Source organism: Strix uralensis, chromosome 1 (genome assembly GCF_047716275.1).
Source record: "Strix uralensis isolate ZFMK-TIS-50842 chromosome 1, bStrUra1, whole genome shotgun sequence".
Classification (NCBI taxonomy): Eukaryota; Metazoa; Chordata; class Aves; order Strigiformes; family Strigidae; genus Strix; species Strix uralensis.
The window spans coordinates 167,525,081-167,544,733 of NC_133972.1; the positions used below are offsets into that span (position 1 = coordinate 167,525,081).

The 19,653-nt window shown below is 41.1% G+C and overlaps 1 protein-coding gene across 4 annotated transcripts in view; it reads left to right on the forward strand.

Moving 5' to 3' along the window:
* Window positions 1-6,098: 6,098 nt before the first annotated feature.
* KHDRBS3 (KH RNA binding domain containing, signal transduction associated 3) overlaps window positions 6,099-19,653 on the forward strand; it is a 98,951-nt gene continuing 85,396 nt past the window's right edge. For all 4 annotated transcript variants that reach the window (XR_012631461.1, XM_074888573.1, XM_074888588.1 and 1 more), the window contains exon 1: window positions 6,099-6,617. Coding sequence is in view for 3 of the 4 variants with exons in the window: in XM_074888573.1 (XP_074744674.1) it covers window positions 6,530-6,617 (88 nt within the window). In the remaining variant the exon portion in view is untranslated. The remainder of the gene's footprint in view (window positions 6,618-19,653) is intronic.

Below are 19,653 nucleotides of genomic sequence, written 5' to 3' on the forward strand. Positions count from 1 at the left end.
TTAATAAATACATGTACAAAGCCAATACCAGGACAGAGAGCCGTAAAATCATTGCACCTTATTTAAAACAAAATTAGAAAAGACTCTTTTTGTCTCGCAAAATACTTCAGAGCAGAGAAAATAAAGTTCGTCATGATGCCTACAGGCATATCATTTATTAAGGTATATGGGCATGCAGCTCCAGGACTACGTGCACTGTTACAACTGCCATTAGCAAAATGCCTAAAGGAAAGAAAAAAGCCTTTTAGATCATGGCATACATGAATATAATGAAAAAGGTGGTGAACTCTCTGCAATGTATTGCCTCAATTACTGCACTAGAAACTGGAGAGACTGTTCTGATACAGTGCATTAGCTTTTAAGACCTAAAAAGAACAATAACGTGGAATGCTAAAATTTACCTGCTACAGATGATGTAATCTTTTTGCTCTGCGGATCTCACACAGTCTACATACTATGTGTTCTACCTGGATACCAGGAGTTCAGGCCAGGCAGACTCTAGCAACCCACTTTTCAGCTCTTTGGAAGATGGCAGTTCAAGAAAATGCTTTTTACCATGACTATTGCACCTGAGATTTTTAAGAAAGCTGCAGTGATATACTAGAAGGACTGTTTGGAATTAGCCATTATTGACACTATACCAAAACAACAACAAAAGATGATGGCAAAATCCTAATGTCACAGGCAAAAGATAGAAGGCGATGCAATCTAAAATTCAATTACACTTGATGGAAAACTGGTGTTAATCACTTTGGTTATGTCTAGGAATAGAGATGTATCTAACTCTCCAGAGTTAGTGCTTAAAGCAAGTAAAAATATTTTCTTTTTACAAGAGCTAAAGAACATAATGAAGATGATGACTAAGACTGGCAGAAATCTAGAGCAATTGGGGAGGGAAGGATGAAAATGGTAATGGGAACACAGTCTGAATGATTTCACAGATGATGTTTTCCATAACATGAAAGATTTAGTCATTTACTTGTTCTACTGTAGTATTGAGACAGGGAATCTTAACTCATTCAAGGAAACACACTGTAGGCCAATACATAACAAGGAGAAGAGTAGCCCTTCATTAATGTAAAGTTATGCTTATCAGAATAGTAGTTACTTGTGGATACTATACTTTTTTTTTTTTTTTTTTCTTCACAGATATGGGCACACAGGAACAGTAGAAACTCAACATAATCAGTTCAGATTCAACAAAAATCTTGATAAAACTTCAGCTCTCTCAGTGCTGACCCTGTGACACAATACAAAAAATACAAATGTACAACCTGAATGAGGCACATAATCCTTAAAAAAAAATATTTTTTGCCTATCTTTTGTACAATACAGGATCTTTGATGCTGGAAGGGATCTGTGGAGGTGTTCTGGTCCAATCCCCCTGCTCAGGCAGGGCCACCTAGAACCAATTGCCCAGGACCATGTCCAGGTGGCTTTTGAATATCTTCAGGGATTGGAGACTTCACAACCTCCCTGGGCAACCTGTGCCAATTCTCAGCCACCCTCACAGTGAAAAAAGTGTTTCCTGATGTTCTGAGGAAATCTCCGTGTTTCAGTTTTTGCCCACTGACTCTTGTCCTGCCACTGGACACCACTGAAACGAGCCTGGCTCCATCTTCTCTGTACCTTCCCTTCAGATATTTATATACATTAGTAAGATCTCCCCTGAGCCTTCTCTTCTCCTGGCTGAACAGTGCCAGCTCTCTCAGCCTTTCCTCATAGGAGAGATGCACCAGACACTTCTTCATCTTCATGGCCTTTTGTTGAACTCTATCCAGTATGTCCATGTCTGTCTTGTACTGGGGACCCCCAAACTGGATACAGCTCTCTGGGTGTGGCCTCACCAGTATGAAGCAGAGGATAAGGACTACCTGCAAGCAACACTCCTAATGAAGCCCAGGATACCATTTGCCCTCTTTGCAGCAAGGGTTCATTGCTGGCTCATGTTCAACTTGGTGTTCACCAACACCACCAGGTCCTTTTCTGACAACCTGCTTTTCATCTGGGTGGCCCCCAGCATGTACTGCTGCCTGGTGTTATTCTTCCCCAGGTGCAGGACTTTCCACTTCCCTTTATTGAACTTCATGATGTTCCTGTCAGCCCATTTCTGATATTTAATACCATGAAGCAAGGTGCAGAACAAATAGAAGACTTGGATGAACAGATGCACGTGACACTATGGCATGCTATAGTGACTACAAATATGGTGGCAAAGAACTTACATGCCTGAAAGCCTTTTTTTTTCCTAACACAAGACACTTTCTTCCTGCAAACCTTGTTTCTCTTAGAAAGAAGAGAAAGAGTAAATAATATATGAAAACGATATAACAAATCTTTGAAGAGAAAAAACCTTAACATAGCTGATAATTAAATAAGTTTCATTAGGGACAAAAATAGCCTAACCTTTGAACTATGGGGCAAAAGGTATGAAAGAGAAAGCCATGAATTCTTAGAAGAAAGCATCCAGAGCTTTTGAAAATGGTTCATGATGGATGTCTTGATATGACAGTATACTCTCACCTATTTTTTCATACTGTAACCCATATGCAAGTTTAAAAAAAAAAAAAAAAAAAGAAATGGGCACAGGAATATTGGAGAAAGGAGTGCAATGGTAATTTCAATGTGCCTAACAGAAATTGGCAAGTGATGTATTGGAACACTGAGGAAGCCAGCACCTACTTAGCAACATGCTAATCAGAACTGTGGTGAGTCACATCAAGGACATATTCAGTAGATGTGGTATTTGTGACAAACTATTTCCCAAAATAGACCCTGCTTCTATAGGTCTTCAGCTGTGTGCATTTTAATGAGCTGAAGTCTCAAATAAATAATGATTCCATAACAGTCTGTTGTGGTCTGAGCTTTAAATCATGAACCCAGAGGTAAATCAGAGGCAAGAACGATATTAGAGTCATGTAAAATCTACCATGGTCAGTGGCAGCTTGATATGATCATTGAATAAATGGAATAACAGTAGTCACACAAAAAAAATAAATATGAGTGGATGGTAATTTAGGCAAAATTACACATATTTAAGTGGACTTACCGTATTAGGAACAAATACTTAATGGTGAAAATACTGTTTGTTATGTTGATCCAGCAAGTAAGGAATATGTGACTGCACTAAGTTGTACAGAACCTACATACCAGAGAGAGGATGAAGCTCAGTTTCGGCCTCTTCACACATAGTCCCCAGATGTCCCATTGGCTGCATCAAGAGGTACAAGAAGTAAGAAAGCGAATCTCACCCCTGAGAGCAAAGGTACTAACACGTTCCAATGCTTCTGTTATGTATGAATATTAATTTTGGCATCTACAATTTTTGCGTATAATTAAGCAGGCACACTGTCAGGTCAGACAACCGGTGCTTTAAGAGAAGTATTGGACGTTAGTCTGACACCGATTCCTGACTGATGTACACCTACCAAACTAACTTCCTGAGACTACCACATGCATATAGACAGCAGGATGGATGTGTAAAAATCCCTGGTTAGTTTACTATTGGAGAGTAGCGATAAACGCATGTAAATCATGAATTTTAAAAGTTTGGACTCATGACTTTTAAACATTTGTGTGTACTAAAGCTAATGCTGGGCAGTTCCTTTACCAAGCTGCTTTTCAAGCTTTGTATAGATTTCAGTGGCAAGAAAGAAACCAGTCTTTAAGAAGTTGGTGTTTCCGGCCTTTCCTGGACAGTAAGAACTATGCTCAGCAGGCTTTTCCCAGCTAACCACATCCTAGCCTGCTTTCTACGGCCTGAGGCTCATAATTTCCCATCCTTTCTGTTCTCCTCTTGTTTTATTACATCCTAGTGAATTTCATTGAAGAAAACAATATCCTGCACTTGTTATGTGCAGGCTTGAGTTTGAACAATAGGGTAAAATGTGGATAATTTTATAATTCCTCTATTATTATAGACCTCGTGAGAAACAAATCTTCAGACTTTCAGTAAGTCTTTCTCTATTGTAAACCAGAGGGAATTGGTGTAATTTGGGAAGAAATACTGTGGTCTCTTGAAACACCAAATGTTTATTTAATCAGTTACCAGGGAGAATGTGACTCTTTCCTAGAAAGGTACATTGTGTCTTACACCATTCGTAATAATATAGCTACCTTTCTGTCTGAGGTGCTGCATGCTATAGAGGGACTTTAAATGCATTTTTGGCTTTACTGGCAAAGATAGGGATTATTTTGCTCCAGGTCATTCAATAAAGATTATACTCCTACATATTGTTCTGTGTCAAAGTTGTATGTGTCTGCCTGTTTCACAACAGATGGCTACATTTCAGTAGCTTTATATAGATGTGTATTGAAGGTTGGAATAAAACATTCATTGTAATCCAAGTTCTTCCAGTTGCTTGTATGTTTTAGTTGTATCCATCAAGCTTGATGTCATGCAGGAGAATTTTTAAAATATAACTTTGTAAATTTGATTCTGTTCATCCTGCATCAAGATTTATTTGGAACGGTTGTAGAGAGAATGTAAATCAAGTATATTTCATATTGTAACTTATCAGACATTGTTTTATGAGATATTCCAGTGTGTAAAATACAACAAGAAATAAGATGTCTTAATATATGGTCCTTCAGTTTTAAGGGTGAAAGAGCACATGTAATTCTGAGAAGGGAGCCTTAACCTCTGCTTCCAAGCTTTGAGTAAGTGATTTCTCATGTTAGCCTTTTTTTTTCAGAGCTTTTTTCTCCCCATCTTGCACGGATATGACTAAGATACATGGCAAACCTTTTTTTTTTTTTTTTTTTTTTCATGAAATAAAAGAGTAAATGTGTGATTATTCAATTTACAGAGATAAGAACATTTTTCAGCAGTCTTTTAACTGTAGCTTATCACTTAAAGTTTCTTACTGGCTTTTCTAGTAAATGCTGGTTTAAAACGCTAGTTTACCATTATGGTTTTGGCTTCAGTGATTTAGTAATTTTCCTGTTTTGCCTTTGTGCTCTGTTACAGAGAACAGTCGGTCTTGCTTCCTTTGGGCTTTTGTCACCAAAGATTCATTGATGAAGCACCTAAGGTCTAATAAGGAAGAGCCTCAAAGCTAAAGATCAGAGTGAATAATGATCTAATATACCAAGTGTATCAACTGAAAAAATAGGAAAATAGGCTTGAGCAAGGTCTTTTAAACTTTGCTTCTCCTTCCTGTAAAACAGGCTACTCCTGAATCACAAACCCACTTACAACGGCCCATCAGTGTAATTCATCGGAAATAAGATTTTCTGGCTAGTATTTATGAAGTGCTTTGTATTACTAAGGGCGTTAAGTACAAAATGTTGGATAAATAAAAGAGTATCGCTGTCCGAGGGAGGAAATCGCGGGTTTACCCCTTTAAAAACGAATCTTGCCTTTTTTTCCTTCCCCCTCCCCTAGGTATTTGACAGGGAGGGTCAGGACGCTGCCCTGGCTCCCCCGAGCCCCCCTCACACCCCCCGTTGCCTCGGGGAGCGGGATCCGCGCAGCGAAGCGCGGCGGGCAGCGGCGGGACCGGGCGGGCGGCTCCCTTCTCCCCTCGCCCCACTCCAGCCCGGCGCTCAGGGCGCTCCCGCAGGCCGAGCGCCCGCAGATCCGCCGGCGCCGATGGGGTTCTCGCGTTTCGACGCGCCCGCGAGCTCCCGGGGGGGAAACAGCGCCGGCTCTCCTCTCAGGAGAGGGTCCGCCGGGGCTTTTAAGGGGAGGCCGCGCTCCTCGACTCCCCGCAGCCCCCCGGCCCCGCCGCACCCCGCGGCCGCTCCCCGCCAGGAGTCCGTGTGGGCGCGTTACCTCAGCGCCGCCCCCGCCCGGCGCCAGCGCCACCCCCTACCCCGGTACCGAGGCGGGGAAGGACAAGAACAACAACCAACCAGAAGCTGCGGGTGGCTCCTGACTGACAGGCCGCACCACCCAATAGAAGCCGTCACTTGAGTAGGCGGGACGACAGTGGCGGGAGCTCTGCTCTCCCCGCCCATTGGGAGGAGCCGGGGAGCGGGGCCCCGGCCCCGGGCGTGGCTCGGCGGGCAGGGGGCGGGGATTACGGCCGCTTGGGGGCGTGGCCTAATCGGGGGTATTTAAACCTGGCGCGGTGGGGCTCGGCCGGTCAGTCGGCGCAGCGCCGCTGGGGTGTGGGTCTGCGCCAGTCGGCTCACGGGCTCCCTTCGCTTCTACGCGCGTGTGTGCAGGAGAAGGAGGGGGTGGGGGGGAGCTGTCCCGCCTTGGTCAGCGTCTCCTGGGGTGCGTCTCTTCCTCCGTCCCTCCCAGCCCCCTGCGCCTCCGCAGAGGGATTTCTCCGAGCCCCTTGTCCGGTGTGGGGGGGGCGTCCCCCCGGCCCGCGCCCCTTCCCTCCCCGCTCCCGGTCGGGGGTTTGCGGCGCTTCCCTCTGGATGCGTCCCCGCAGCCCCGGGCGGGAGGCGGCCAGGGGGAAGCGCTGCCGCCGAGGATTTACCGCCGCCTGGGACTCGGACCCGCGCCTCCGCCGCTCCCTTCCCCGCGGGGGCACCCGGCGCCCCGGCTCCGCTGCCGCTCCAGGCCGCCGCCGCCATGGACGAGAAGTACCTGCCCGAGCTGATGGCGGAGAAGGACTCGCTGGACCCGTCCTTCACCCACGCCCTGCGGCTGGTCAACCAAGGTGAGGGCCGGCGGGGGCCGAGCGGGGCCGCCTCGTCCCGCCGCGGGGACGAGCGGTACGGACGGGCTGGAGTTCGTGGCGGCCGCCGAGGGTGCTCGGGGAGGGGTTTACTGAAGAGAAAAACAGTTGGTGGGTTTTTCTTGTGTTCAGGCTGCTGGTGTTCACTGGCTCCTACCTCCTTCCCCTGGCAGGGCTGCGCGGAGGAGTCGGGGGTTCTCCCCAGCACCGGCGGCCGCTGCCCGGGCAGGGCTCTGCCCGCTGGAGCTCAGCGGCGCTTCCTGGGCTGCTCCTTTAGCAGACGGAGCATCTCCCCCGAGCAACAGCAAAGGCTGGGCTGCCTTCCCAAATCGCTCCTCTTTCATAGGTTTCTCTTACAAAAGCAAAGGCACGATCGCTCAGTGCTTGAGTTATTCTAAGTTGAATTGTTGTGTAGAACAGCTTGGGTCTTTTGCACTCTGCTTGGGCTTCGAGTCGATTAAAACCCTGAAAGGTGTTTCTGTTTTACCCTGCTAATGTGTTTCTGAACAATAAATAGCTTATTGTTTATGTATGGGTGAGCCTTTTTGAAAAGGAGCCTACAACCTGTGTCCTTTCCTAGGAACTTTTGGCTCTGCAACTAAATATTACAGAACCAACAATACGTTTTGGTGAATCTCTTAAAAACCCAAAAGTATATTTACTTTTGCAATTATGTAAGTCTAAATAATAAGCGATTCCTACCCCTTCTGCATCTGACATGTCATATAGGCTTTACAGTGCTAGCTCTGTTTTGATGCTGTACTGAATAGAAAAGTAATTCTGTGATCTACAATATGATTTACTGGAAACTTGGAAATATTGTATAATTGGCAGGTGACTTTCAGGTACAGCTGTGGAGAGACAAACACTTGCGATGGTCAAGGGAAATAAGTTATGAGCTGATCTTCTAATATAACTTAATGACAGCTGAAATGATTTTGGCTTCAACTGAAGTGATTACAAAGCTGTGCTAGTGTACTCTACTTCCTATAACAGGAATAGGTCTAAATCAATGTGGCTGCTTTTAATGCATGGTTGTAGTTTTTGATGTGTAATGGTCTGCGAATGCCCATCTCTAAATCAGGAGGAGAATCAACTATTGTCAGAAATATTCTGGAGTTAGGAGTAGCTGTCTCAGTTTCAGCTGTGGAATGTGTATGCCATGTGATTTGTAGCTGTGTGCCCTTGGACGATTGGTGTTTTGTGTTTTTTTCCCTAACTGAATTTGTAATAATGTCACGGTTGACAGTGAGAGAAAGAGAGCTATGTTAATAAATAGATATTTGTATTGTTTGCTATAAATAAAAAAAATTAAAATTTAGCTTGATGGCTGAGAATTTAAGGCTGCAAATTAGTGAAGTTCTCCAGATAGTGAAGGAAGAATCTTTTTTTGCATATGTAAATTATTTTAGGAAGTTACTGTAGTATGTGATCTATTTTACAACATTTATGGAAGTAGATATGACTGTATAACAGATCAAAATTTTGACTTTTGGGACTATGATAGTTTTTTGAGGTTCTCACTGAAATGAGAAATTAGAGGACAAACTTCTGCCTGCTTTCATCATGTAATACTTGGTATCTACATTTGTACTTTCAATTCCAAAAATAAATTGTTGTCAGTGAAAAAAATGAATGTAGGTGAACATGTATCCAACCTTTTTATTCTAGTATATCTCCAGATTTTTTTTACTTTGAAAATGAAGTCTTGTGTTAAATCTGAAGTATTGCTTATGTTAGAGGCAGGTGAAAGAAGATTAAGCAGGGTAACTATCAACTGGTTAACAGTGTAAAATGCAAAATTGTATAATATCTATGTAAAACAGATATTTTAGGCAGCTGTAGAACCAAAGAACCACATAAGGTGAAGTGACTGTGTAATACAAGTAGGAAATGTCAGATGTTTTACAAACCCATCCTGTCATGACGGTAACTATCAGTGACTGTTTTTTCCATTTCAATTGTAATAATTCTGTGCAGTTAAATGAAGCAGAATATTAGTGGAAATATATGTAATAGTTCTGACTTTGTACTTCATATCTCAGGTGCACTGAATTCTTTCTATGATAGTTCAGTGAGCAGGTAAATGAAATGGCTTGTCTAATTTTAAGTGGGTTTGTTTAGTTTTTAAATTTAGAATAAAACAAGTTTCTAAGTTTGGCTTTTTCCAGGTATGTGTGAGAATGTCTTAGCAGAGGTTTAAGGGCTTAAAATAACCAGCTTAATTATGTAATAGCATTTTGATGTCTTAATACTATTATATTTACTGTCTGTGTTTCCTGAAACTGAGATACTGTAGATCAGCCAACTTTCTTTGGAAACTCAAGGCTGATTTATAAGAATTGTGTAGTTGAATTGGTAAATCCTTCTGAGATGCTGAAGGAGTTGAAGTGTGTGTACTGCTTAGACGAGAGCCAAATTGCTAACAAATTTCTAACCATGTTGAAATTTGGTTTCTAGGGAAAAGTCCTGTGTCTAGACTTGCAAAATCTGTTAATTATAGTTCTCAAATGGAAGTGGACACATTTGCATATTATGCTTATAATTACAAATTGTAATTTGGGTATGTACAAATTACATAATTTTAAATGATACAGGGAAAAAGTGGAGCTTGACATGCTTTGAGTTCCAGGGTAGCCTTTCAGTTTAAAAAAAACAATGTGGAGATAACTAAGATGCTGCAAGAATACTTCTGTGGGCAGTATTATTAATCTATATTTCAGAATTAAGAGGTGACAGCATCTTCTCTTGACTGAATAGAACCTTGTTTTAAGCATTTTGAAAACATTAAAATCCAAGGTCAGTATCCTCTATTGTGTCTGCATGGTAGTGCTGAGTTTTCTTGCTGAAAACTCTGCTCAGGTATTTGACTTGTCTATTTGGGATACAAATATGAGCTATTACTTAAATTTTGCTTTAAACAGTCATTGAAACATTCAGCTGCTGCTTAAATTTTAGAACAGTAGGAAACTTGCAGGAGACTAGACTGTGTCCTTTGCTCTAAGATTTGAATATTAAGCTTTCCTAAAAAGAGGATATTTTTTCCTGTAAACCTTTAAATATGTTACATAGATTGGAATTAAACTTATTTTACATGGGTAGTAAGGTGACCATGCTAATAGTGTTAATTTCCAGCTGGTACCAGACAATGGTAACTAGAACATTATGTCCAATTATTATCTTATTGTAACTTATGTAATTGAAGAACCTTGGGAAGAATGACATTCTGTGAAGAAGCAAGAGTTTAGTACATATGGATTTGTATTTTTCCCATTTACAACTCAGGTGCTAATTTTCATGCAAAATTTGAAAAACGTATGTGAAAGTGATGCTTGATTCTTGTTCATCATTGCAAGGCACTGAGTAGCTTTATTTTTTAACCTTTTTGAGACCTTTATTTTGAAGACTGACCTTATTTGTGTTTGAGGTTGTATGTAAATGTTGGCAAATGTACAGGTGTAATGTTGATTGTCATAATTAAAGTTCATGAGTGATGCTGTAAAAATATTGAAAGATCTGTATAGAGAAGAGTTGCTTTATCTTCATTGTCTTCTTTACATCTATGCATAGTATTGATTTATGAAAGTATTTGTGAATGTTGGGTGAAGTATGTGAAATTGCAGATGGAAGAAGCTGACTGTAAATAAAACATGTTGATACCAGACATGTTTTGTAACAGGGCAGACATTAAAACGGTTGCCTGGCAGTTGTTTGATTTGTGTACTGTTAAATGTGTAGGTGGAGAGGACTCTGTAATCAAAGTTAGGGCAGCTGAAATCCTTATGAGTCCCGGTGCCATTGCTGAGAGAACTTTTACGGCTCTGTATGTTGTACCAGTGGAATTCTTCCTTACAAGCTCATTTTAGCTTTGAGATGTGAGGTAATAGCTTAAATTGGTAAGGCTTCCTTTAAACTGTCAACAAGATGTACAGGAATAACAAGCCTTCCTATCAGTAGATGGCTGTATGTGCTAGCTGTATATTAAATGATGTTACTGAGCCGTGTGTCTAGTTGTGAACAGTAGAGACTTGCTGGTTCTTGTGTCAAATTTTGTGTAGGAGTTCAATAATAAAATAGACCAGCACCTCCCTAAATAGCAGAGAGCATGGAGTGTGAGGAAAAGTATACTGACTTTCTGCATTGTGGAGGATAACTGTCTTAATATTTAGCAGCTAAGGGGTAGCTTTGTAAAAATGATTGAAGTAGGAACTTAATAAATTAATGTTCTGTAGATGTTATTGATTTATGAATAAATCTATCTTGATATGCAAGGGCTCCAGGGTGCTTAGCAAGGATTTTCTTTAATTTTTCAGAAATAGAATTTTATTTTTTCACAATCCTAAAAGATATACTTGATGATATGTAGTAAGTATCACATACATATGCTGTGATATAAATAATCAGTTTGCTACTGAATCATCCACTTTCCTCTGAGAACAGGCATTTCATGGCATGGAACAGACATGCACGGTGCTGCTTGTTTCCAGTGCCTAATGGTGTTACCTGTACTCTGTTGCTGTGTAACCTCAAACTCTCCTTCATTTCTTGCAGTCTCAATCATATGAGCAGCACTTGTTTCAAGTGTCCTACTCTTGGAGGCTGGCAAAACACTTTATGAAGGGCATAGGTGTTTTGTAAAGCAAATTATAGCTGAAATCTGATTGGGTTTTAAGATTACTCAGGGCATCCTATTAATTTGAATAAAATAGTTCTGTAATTTGCCCTTCAGACATATTTTTTTAGATGGCGAGTCGCTAAGTTGTCTTAGAGGTTAACTAGAAGGAAGAAACTCTTCTGTCTTCTAGTAATCAGACTTCAAAACAACAGTCTATGAAAATGCACGGCGGGAATTGGTTATTTGGCAGGCTCAGTGTGATGAGAAATTTAAGTGACAGTAATAGGAATGGATATGGTGTGATGGCAGCACCGTAAAACCAGGGAAGGCTGACTTTGGTTCTATTTCTGTTTTCTTAAAACAGCATGAAAAGTAATAAGACTTGGAGTGAAGAAGGCATATTTCAGAAGATCGTCCCTCATGTCTCAGCCTCCCTTGCTCAGTAACACTTCAAAATTTCACGTTTTTATAATGGTTGGCTCCTTGCTTTTACTGCAGTGAAACTGTATTGGGAAAGTCACAGGATTTATTAACAATCAGATTCTAGTCTTGGTCTCTTAAATGGCTGGGGAAGCAATTTATCAGGTATTCCAGTCATGTTAACAGGGCTGCTGTGAAATGCCGCTAAAGATAATCATACATACTTCACCCTAGGCTCATCTGCTCTGAAGCATGACTCTAGCCTGCAGCCACCCACCAATGATCACATTTAGTCTAAAGCTGACTTCTAATTCACTTGCACACTTACTTTGGCAGTCAATGAGAGAGATCGAATTTAAAGGTTTCAAATTTAGACTGACATGGTTTGTCACTTTCAATCCTTTTCGACACCAGCCATGCAAATTAAAACTGTAACCTTCTGAGTACTTATTTACTGGAGAAATCAGAAAGAAGGTCACAGCACTGAATGGCTGCTCTTCTGGCCTGTGGCTTGTTTGACTTTAACTTGCATGTACTTAAAAAAATCTATGTATGTAACCTTTCTGCCCTCTGAGTTTTTTTTCCACCCCCTCTGACTTCAAGTATAATTAAGAATTTAGGATGAGCTTTGATTTGAAAGAATTGGGTATCAAAGTTCAGAGTTGAGTAGCCTCTGTAAAGCATTCAGTGTGGTATTGCATGACTTTTTAATTAGTATTTAGCAGTTTCAGTAAAAAGCATGTTTAAACGGATTAACTGGTAACTGACACACCTAATATTTTATGGTGAATTAACTGACTGTTCTTAGCTGAGCTCTGCAGGAATCTTGCAAGCTTAATGTTTACATTACTAATACAGTTTTTCAAATAGAAAATGATAAAGGACAGGGTGCTTATACTGGGCAAGTGGAGTATCTTGATGAAGTGGGATTATTTACCCCTGAGAGCTGTGAAGGCAAGTCTCACCTGCACAGTGGGAGCTGCGTGGCAGGGGGTGGTAGTTCTGGGAATTACTTTAGAGCCACACATTGCTAGCTGACTGTGACTCCCAAGTACAACACTAGCTAGAAAATTAATATCTTCATGGCCTTAAGCTAAGACCGTAAGGACATATGGAGTAGGGAATTTCATTTTCTTGTGACATTCTAGGTGCAGAAGTCCATGTGTCTTAATCTTTGAGAAGATCATGGAAAAAACCACAATGCTTTGCAAGCTTGAGAAGGTCTGTAGGCCTCTTGCTGGTCTAATTGCTTTGTGAAAGTGATCCTTAACCTGTGGTTTGAGTGCTTTACTACCTTCACAGAGGTAAATAAAGGTGCTAAGAGGCCCTTTAAACTGATGATGAAATGCCTGGCCAAAAAAGTGCAAATGAAAAAAAGCACAGTGCTTTAGCAATGGATGATTAACTCCTAAATCAAATATGGTAAAACTGGTAGATTTTTGCATCTCTTAACATCTTTGATTCAAAATTAGATGCATGTCTGGACACTGGATCTTGACTAAATTGTTAGGCTCTTTACTGAACTGTCAATGACTTGGTATATACAGTGGATGTAGGCTGGCTGCTTATGACAAGGAGCAAATTAAAGAGCAGCAGCTGGAGAGGTGGAATAAAGAAACATTTTTAAGCTGAAGAAGCTGTATTTTTGAGTGTCTCAACAGCTGAGCAATGCATGTGTTATCCTTTCTGTTTATCCTATCTTAAAATATTCCTTTGCTTGAACTCAACTTTGTCATATTTATCACTTAATGTTCTTTTGTGTTGTCATTTTTCATCATTTTGCCTTATTGTCAAGGTGAAATTAATAAGAAACTGGAAAGTTAAATGGATTTCCTTCCTTCCTATTCTCCATTTCCAGTTGCTTTTTTGCTGGCTGCCTTCCATTTCTTATTTTGATGTGTTTATCAGACTTCTGGCTTCAGCTAGCAGCTCAAACAGGAACAAAGTTGCAAGGTGGCAAACAAATGTCAGTTTAATTGTAGTTGGTAAATCTTTCACTTTTTTTGGCCTATATAGGTGTTCTTTTATAGGTCTTTATTTTCTAGGAAGAATTTCTTGACAAAATAATTGGAAACCTAAAAGATTAGAAATCATTTCAGTAGACCTATTGTTCTTGCACTTAATCCAAAAGAAAATTTGTAAAAACAAATGCTGCTGTGCTGATCTTGGTATAATGTAGTGACAGTCAACATGTGAATTTGCAAATCCTTTGAGGATTTACTGGTTTTCATCAACTTTAATCTGTTTGGGTTATACAAAAGGAATAGTCAGTAGGGGAAGATGCCTTTTCATGGACCAGACAGAAAAATCTAGGAAGCCAGAATTGTTGCTGTTGCTCTGATACTGAATGCTTGAAGAATAAATGCATTTGTAGTCTCTTACAGCCTCTATCCAGTAACAGTACTCTGGAAAAGAGATGTGTTTGAAAGCAAGAAGTTTTAGATATTTTCATCCAGTTTTTCCTGCTACATTGGGATAATGATGTTTTTAAAAGCTGTAGAAATGGAAGGACTGCTTTTAATGAAGTCATTCCTCCTTTCATGTGTTTCCAGTTACTGATAATGGACAAAAGTTTTTGTTACTGGTTCATTTTGATCTGTGTCTTAATCAACTAGAGGTGGTGGTGAAGCACCAGTCCTGATATGTCTCTGGTCAGCAGCCCAGTTTCTGCTCCCTGGGCTTCTTAACCCTCAGATACTGAGGATCTCCTCTTTTTGTTGTTTTCTGCAACCAAGCAGAAATGATGTACGCTGTTGTATGCAGACTTGAGCAATACAGCTCTATGGGGTAAACCTGTAAAGTAAAAAAATCACCCTTTTCTGCCCACCTCCAATGTTATGTGATAAATTCCACTTTTGCAGAAGTGAAAAAGACTGTGGTCCATCATGTCTGGTTCTTTTATGGCTTTTTGTTATACAGCATATATCCCTTCCAGTATTTTTTCTCTTCTAGACTTGCCTTCACACAGTTTGAGTATAGTGTTCTTGGTTCATTTGTGCAGTCATAAAAGTTCAGAAACCTAGTGTTGATTTTTCTTTACTAATTATCTGTTTCATGACCACTTCCAGCCAGCTTTTTTTAGTATAAAGAAGTCCTAATTTTAAGGAAGAAAGTAGTGCCACAGCTGAGTGTTCTGCCTTCCTTACAGGGCTTCCCCAAAACTTCTGTGGGAGGTGGAGTTTCTCAAAGTGAATCAGTTTCTTACTCATGATTTGACTCAGTTTCTCCATTTAAATCCTGATGTGTGTGGAAGGGCTAATCTGCTTCACTGTCTGCTTCACAGCAGATAGGCTGCAGTGATACCTTTAGTTTTAGTTAACACTTACTGCTCTTCTAGAGATATCCTAATGGTATCCTAGGCTGACTAGTCTGCCAGGTGAAATGTGGCACTTTAGTACTCGATTTTAAGACTTGGACTACAGTGGTCCAATTTGTCTTGTGTAACACAGAGTGGCCTTAAAGATACTTTTCACTTATCATATACCCTTGACCTTTTTATTATACCATGCATCCATGGTCTGGAAAAATGATTAGGTTTTTATTGGCCTACTGTATAAAAGCATACAACAGAAGATTTATGTTTTAAAGCTTAATGTATCTGTTCAGACATTTTTCTGCAGACACTTGAAGTCTTCACAGAAGCCTGTTAATACCATGTGAAACAAATGTTGGGAATGATATATGTGTAGTCATACAAAATGCTTGTGAGGGAATTAATGGCTTAAGATTTCTTCCAGCCTTATATTTTCCTGTGAATTTGGGGATAATTATGAAGTATTAATATGAGCAGAATGGAAAGAGCAGAAGTGTTCCACAAAGAGCTTTCCTGTAGGATACCCATAGAGCGTCTTAAATATAGTGATGCTGAAATCTTGAAGATAAAATTCACCTGGGAAGGTTTTTGGATGCTATCTCTGTATCGGGAAACTCTGTTGCATTAGCAGCAGATCACAAAGTATTAGAAATCATCACGCAGCTTTTATTTTTGCGTGGAGCTTTTTCTGAAGGGCTTTGTAGACCGTTTGGGGGGATTATTTCCGATAGAGCGCAGCCTGTCTCTTCAGGCTGACGGCACCGCGCCGTCCCTGCAGTGCGGGCGCGGCGTCACCAGGGGGAGCGGGCGCGCCCCAGCCAGCCCCGCCGGGGCTCCGCGGGCAGACGGGCTGGCGGCAGGGCTGCCGGCCCGCTCCCCAAGGAACGGCGGGGGCTGGCGGGAGGGCTGCCCCCCCCCCCCCCCCGCCCAAGGAACGGCGGGGGCTGCACATGAGCGCTGCTGCCCTCGGTGTTGGCTTGGCCCAGGAGCTCAGGCAGCCACGTGTGACCTGGGGGTGTTGATTGACAGCCGACTGAACATGAGCCAGCAGTGTGCCCAGGTGGCCAAGAAGGCCAATGGCATCCTGGCTTGTATCAGCAATAGCGTGGCCAGCAGGGACAGGGAAGGGATCTTGCCCCTGTACTCGGCACTGGTGAGGCCGCACCTCGATTACTGTGTTCAGTTTTGGGCCCCTCACTACAAAAAGGACATTGAATGACTCGAGCGCGTCCAAAGAAAGGCAACAAAACTGGTGAAGGGTCTGGAGCACAGGTCTGATGGGGAGCGGCTGAGGGAACTGGGGTTGTTTAGTCTGGAGAAGAGGAGGCTCAGGGGAGACCTCATCGCCCTCTACAGCTACCTGAAAGGAGGGTGTAGAGAGCTGGGGATGAGTCTCTTTAACCAAGTGACAAGTGATAGAACAAGAGGTAATGGCCTCAAGTTGCGCCAGGGAAGGTTTAGACTGGATATTAGGAAGTAGTTCTTTACAGAACTGGTTGTTAAGCATTAGAATGGGCTGCTCAGGGAGGTGGTGGAGTCCCCATCCCTGGAGGTGTTTAAGGGTAGGGTTGACATAGCGCTAAGGGATATGGTGTAGTTGGGATCTGTCAGTGCTAGGTTAACAGTTGGACTAGATGATCTTCAAGGTCCTTTCCAACCTAGATGATTCTGTGATTCTGTCTGCATCAAAACCACAGGTCCCTCCTGAAAGCTGGTACTTGGTTAACTGAGACTGCAGCCCTTAAACTCATTTTGTCAATGTTACTTCCTATGTAGATTCACTATGTGAATATAAAAAGTTGGTGCTCAAGGTATAAAGACTTTAATTGGTAACTGACCTGTTTGAAATTAGCACTGGTTGCATCTTTCTGCTCAGCCATCTCGGAGCTGTTTGTCTTTACTGCTCATACCTTGGTCACAAGCTTAGGCTCAAATACAAACTGAGTGCTGCTGCTGTGATGGAACTGCCTTATCTTTGGACGCAGGGTTTCCAAATACAATTGAGATATGGATGGGACCTGAAATAGCTTTGGCCTGTGTGGTTCTCTTGATATATACTTTATTAAGACTGCTGTCAGTCAGTCCAATTTCATAAGTGTTGAATGAAGTTTTAAAAGAAATACTTTGCCAGACTTCTGAACTTCTCTTTTAGAATATCACATTATTATCAGCTGATTAAATGGAGAGTGTGGGGAAACTACCATAATGTTATTTATAAATAATTTGTTCGTAGATGCACTTACAGAATTTACAGATCTCCTGAAATAATAGGCCTTGTTTGGAACACCAAGTAATAGTTCACATAGCTCGATATAAGGTTAATTAAAAGTGCTGATGTATATTTCATTATCACATAAGTGGCAAGTAGCTGCCTGTGAGATCAGCTCTATGAAAAGCTCTAGACAAGTTATCCTTTCTAAATTAATGCCCTGATAGAGGAACATGGATGTGATTTGCTTTCTTAACCAGTAGATCAGTTTCTTTAGACTTCAGTGTATGCTGAGCATTGTGCTAACATAACGTATTTTCTACCTCTGAGTAGCTTATAGGTCCTCAAGGCACTGATCCTTTATTTTTGTCAATGTGCTCAAAGCAATGACCAAAGCTTTCAATGACTGCTTGTCTAGGCTAGAAGGCTACCTGTTATGGTGGCTTGCATGAAGATGATGCTGAGAAATTAGCTACTCCAGGCACTAAAATACTCAGCTTGCTGGATAGCCTCCTGCTTGGTCTTTCTGATGGGGAAGACAGTGAAACGGATAGAAAAAATTGAGTCAGAAGTACTTTTTTCACATTTGGATGAAATAGGACATAAAACTATGGGTTTCATTCTGTACAGTCCTTTCAAAATCCTTTGCTTAATATTATTGTGTTGGGGTAATACCTGACTAGAGCTCAAACCTATATCTTATAGTGAGTGAATTTTTCAGAAGTGACTACTCATTATTTGTAAATCTGTGAATTATGCTAATAATGTAGGTACGTCTTGTCAGTATTTGAATGAGGTATTTTTGGGCACCTCATTTGAAAGGTTTTGGTGCTGTTATCAAAGCTGGAATTTGAAGCTTTTCTGCAGTGTCATCTGAAAAGAGCTGAGTGCAGAGAATACAGAAAGCAAACATAGTTGCTTTATTCAGATTCAGCACCTTTAAACATGGCTGTGCATGCTTGTCAGTAATGGATGTCAAGCTGTGTTGTAGTAAAGCAAATGTCAGAGCATTATTTTATCTTTATTTTACTGATGACTAATTAGCTATTTGAGCTGTATCAATTATAGTCAATCAGCTTTTAGTAATAACCCCTTCTCCTTTACCTGACAGTAGTTCATTCTCAAGACAGATATCCTGACATGGGAGAAATTTTTACTATTCTGTTAGGACTTCAATTAGTTACATGTAAATGCAATTTCAAGCTAGGCCATGAAATGAAGAAATAAGAGCAGATGGCCCCTTCAGAAAAATAGATTAAAGAGAATAGATGCTCCTGGCCAGCTACATAGTTAATCCCTTGCTTCTTGTCAAGAGGTACTGCCAATAGTTATTATGCAAGGGTAAAATAAAAGCTGTATGAATTCAGTGGAAAAAAGCTTTTCCTCATTCCCAGCTCTTTCTGATAATTTAGTGTTCATATTTTTAAGATACAGCTATATATAGTAAACTGGAGTAATAACCTGTTAAATTAGTTGTGTGTTGCTTCAGAAAGCGATACTACAAAAAAGAGCAATCCTGGGAATGGAGTTGAATTTATATTCAACAAAGATTCATCCTAGCATTTCTGGTATTTTCTTGTTCTGAAACACTGATGGTTGAGCCTTTAAACCCTCATGTCAAATTTCGTGGAGGTGTATTTCTCCTGATGGCTTGAGGAAGAGTTTAACTTCTCCCTTGTTAAATGTTCTTTCCAGATTTATTATTAGTGGACAGTCAGATCTTCCAGTTCAGTTAAGCACCTTTATTTCTTCGGTTATGCAAAGTAGCACATTACAGCATTTCAGGTGGTTATTCTGTTTGTAACTAGTAAATCATTCCTGCACTTGCTCTAAAATCAATGAATCAAGAAGGGGAAGTGGATTTGAAAGTTAATATACACATGAACCATTTTTTAGAAGGACTTATGCATGGGACAATAAGTACCCATTATGACTGCTTTGGTCTTTTGTTCTTCCCAAGTGCACTTCTATGCTTTGCTTCTCTCTATTAGCAAAGAGTGATAGAACAATTGACCATATTAAGTGGTTATTGCTGTCTCAGATGTCCTTCATCCTTTGGGCACCTAGACCCTGAATTTCTTAGGCAGCTGCATTTTTTAAATGAATCCCCTTTGTTACCTCTTTTAAATGCATCCCCCTCTGCTACATCTAGAAAGTAACTTGCTTCTATACTTCTGGAAAGTGAAACATAGAAACTTCCTTTCCCATATAGAAGCAATTCTGACATCACTGAACCAAGCAGTAATGGCACCTCAGGTTCTTGGTGTTGACACTTCTCTTATTGTTTCTTGGCAGACAGAAGTGATGAAGGAGCAGTAACTTGAATATATGGCATTATGAAGGCAAGTGGGGGACAGGCAGTGCAGGTGTCTGTGGCTAGTAGCAGCTTCTGCATTTTCCCAGCACTACTAATATCAATATGACAGTACAGTTTTGGTTTTGCTGTCTCACCTGGACTGTA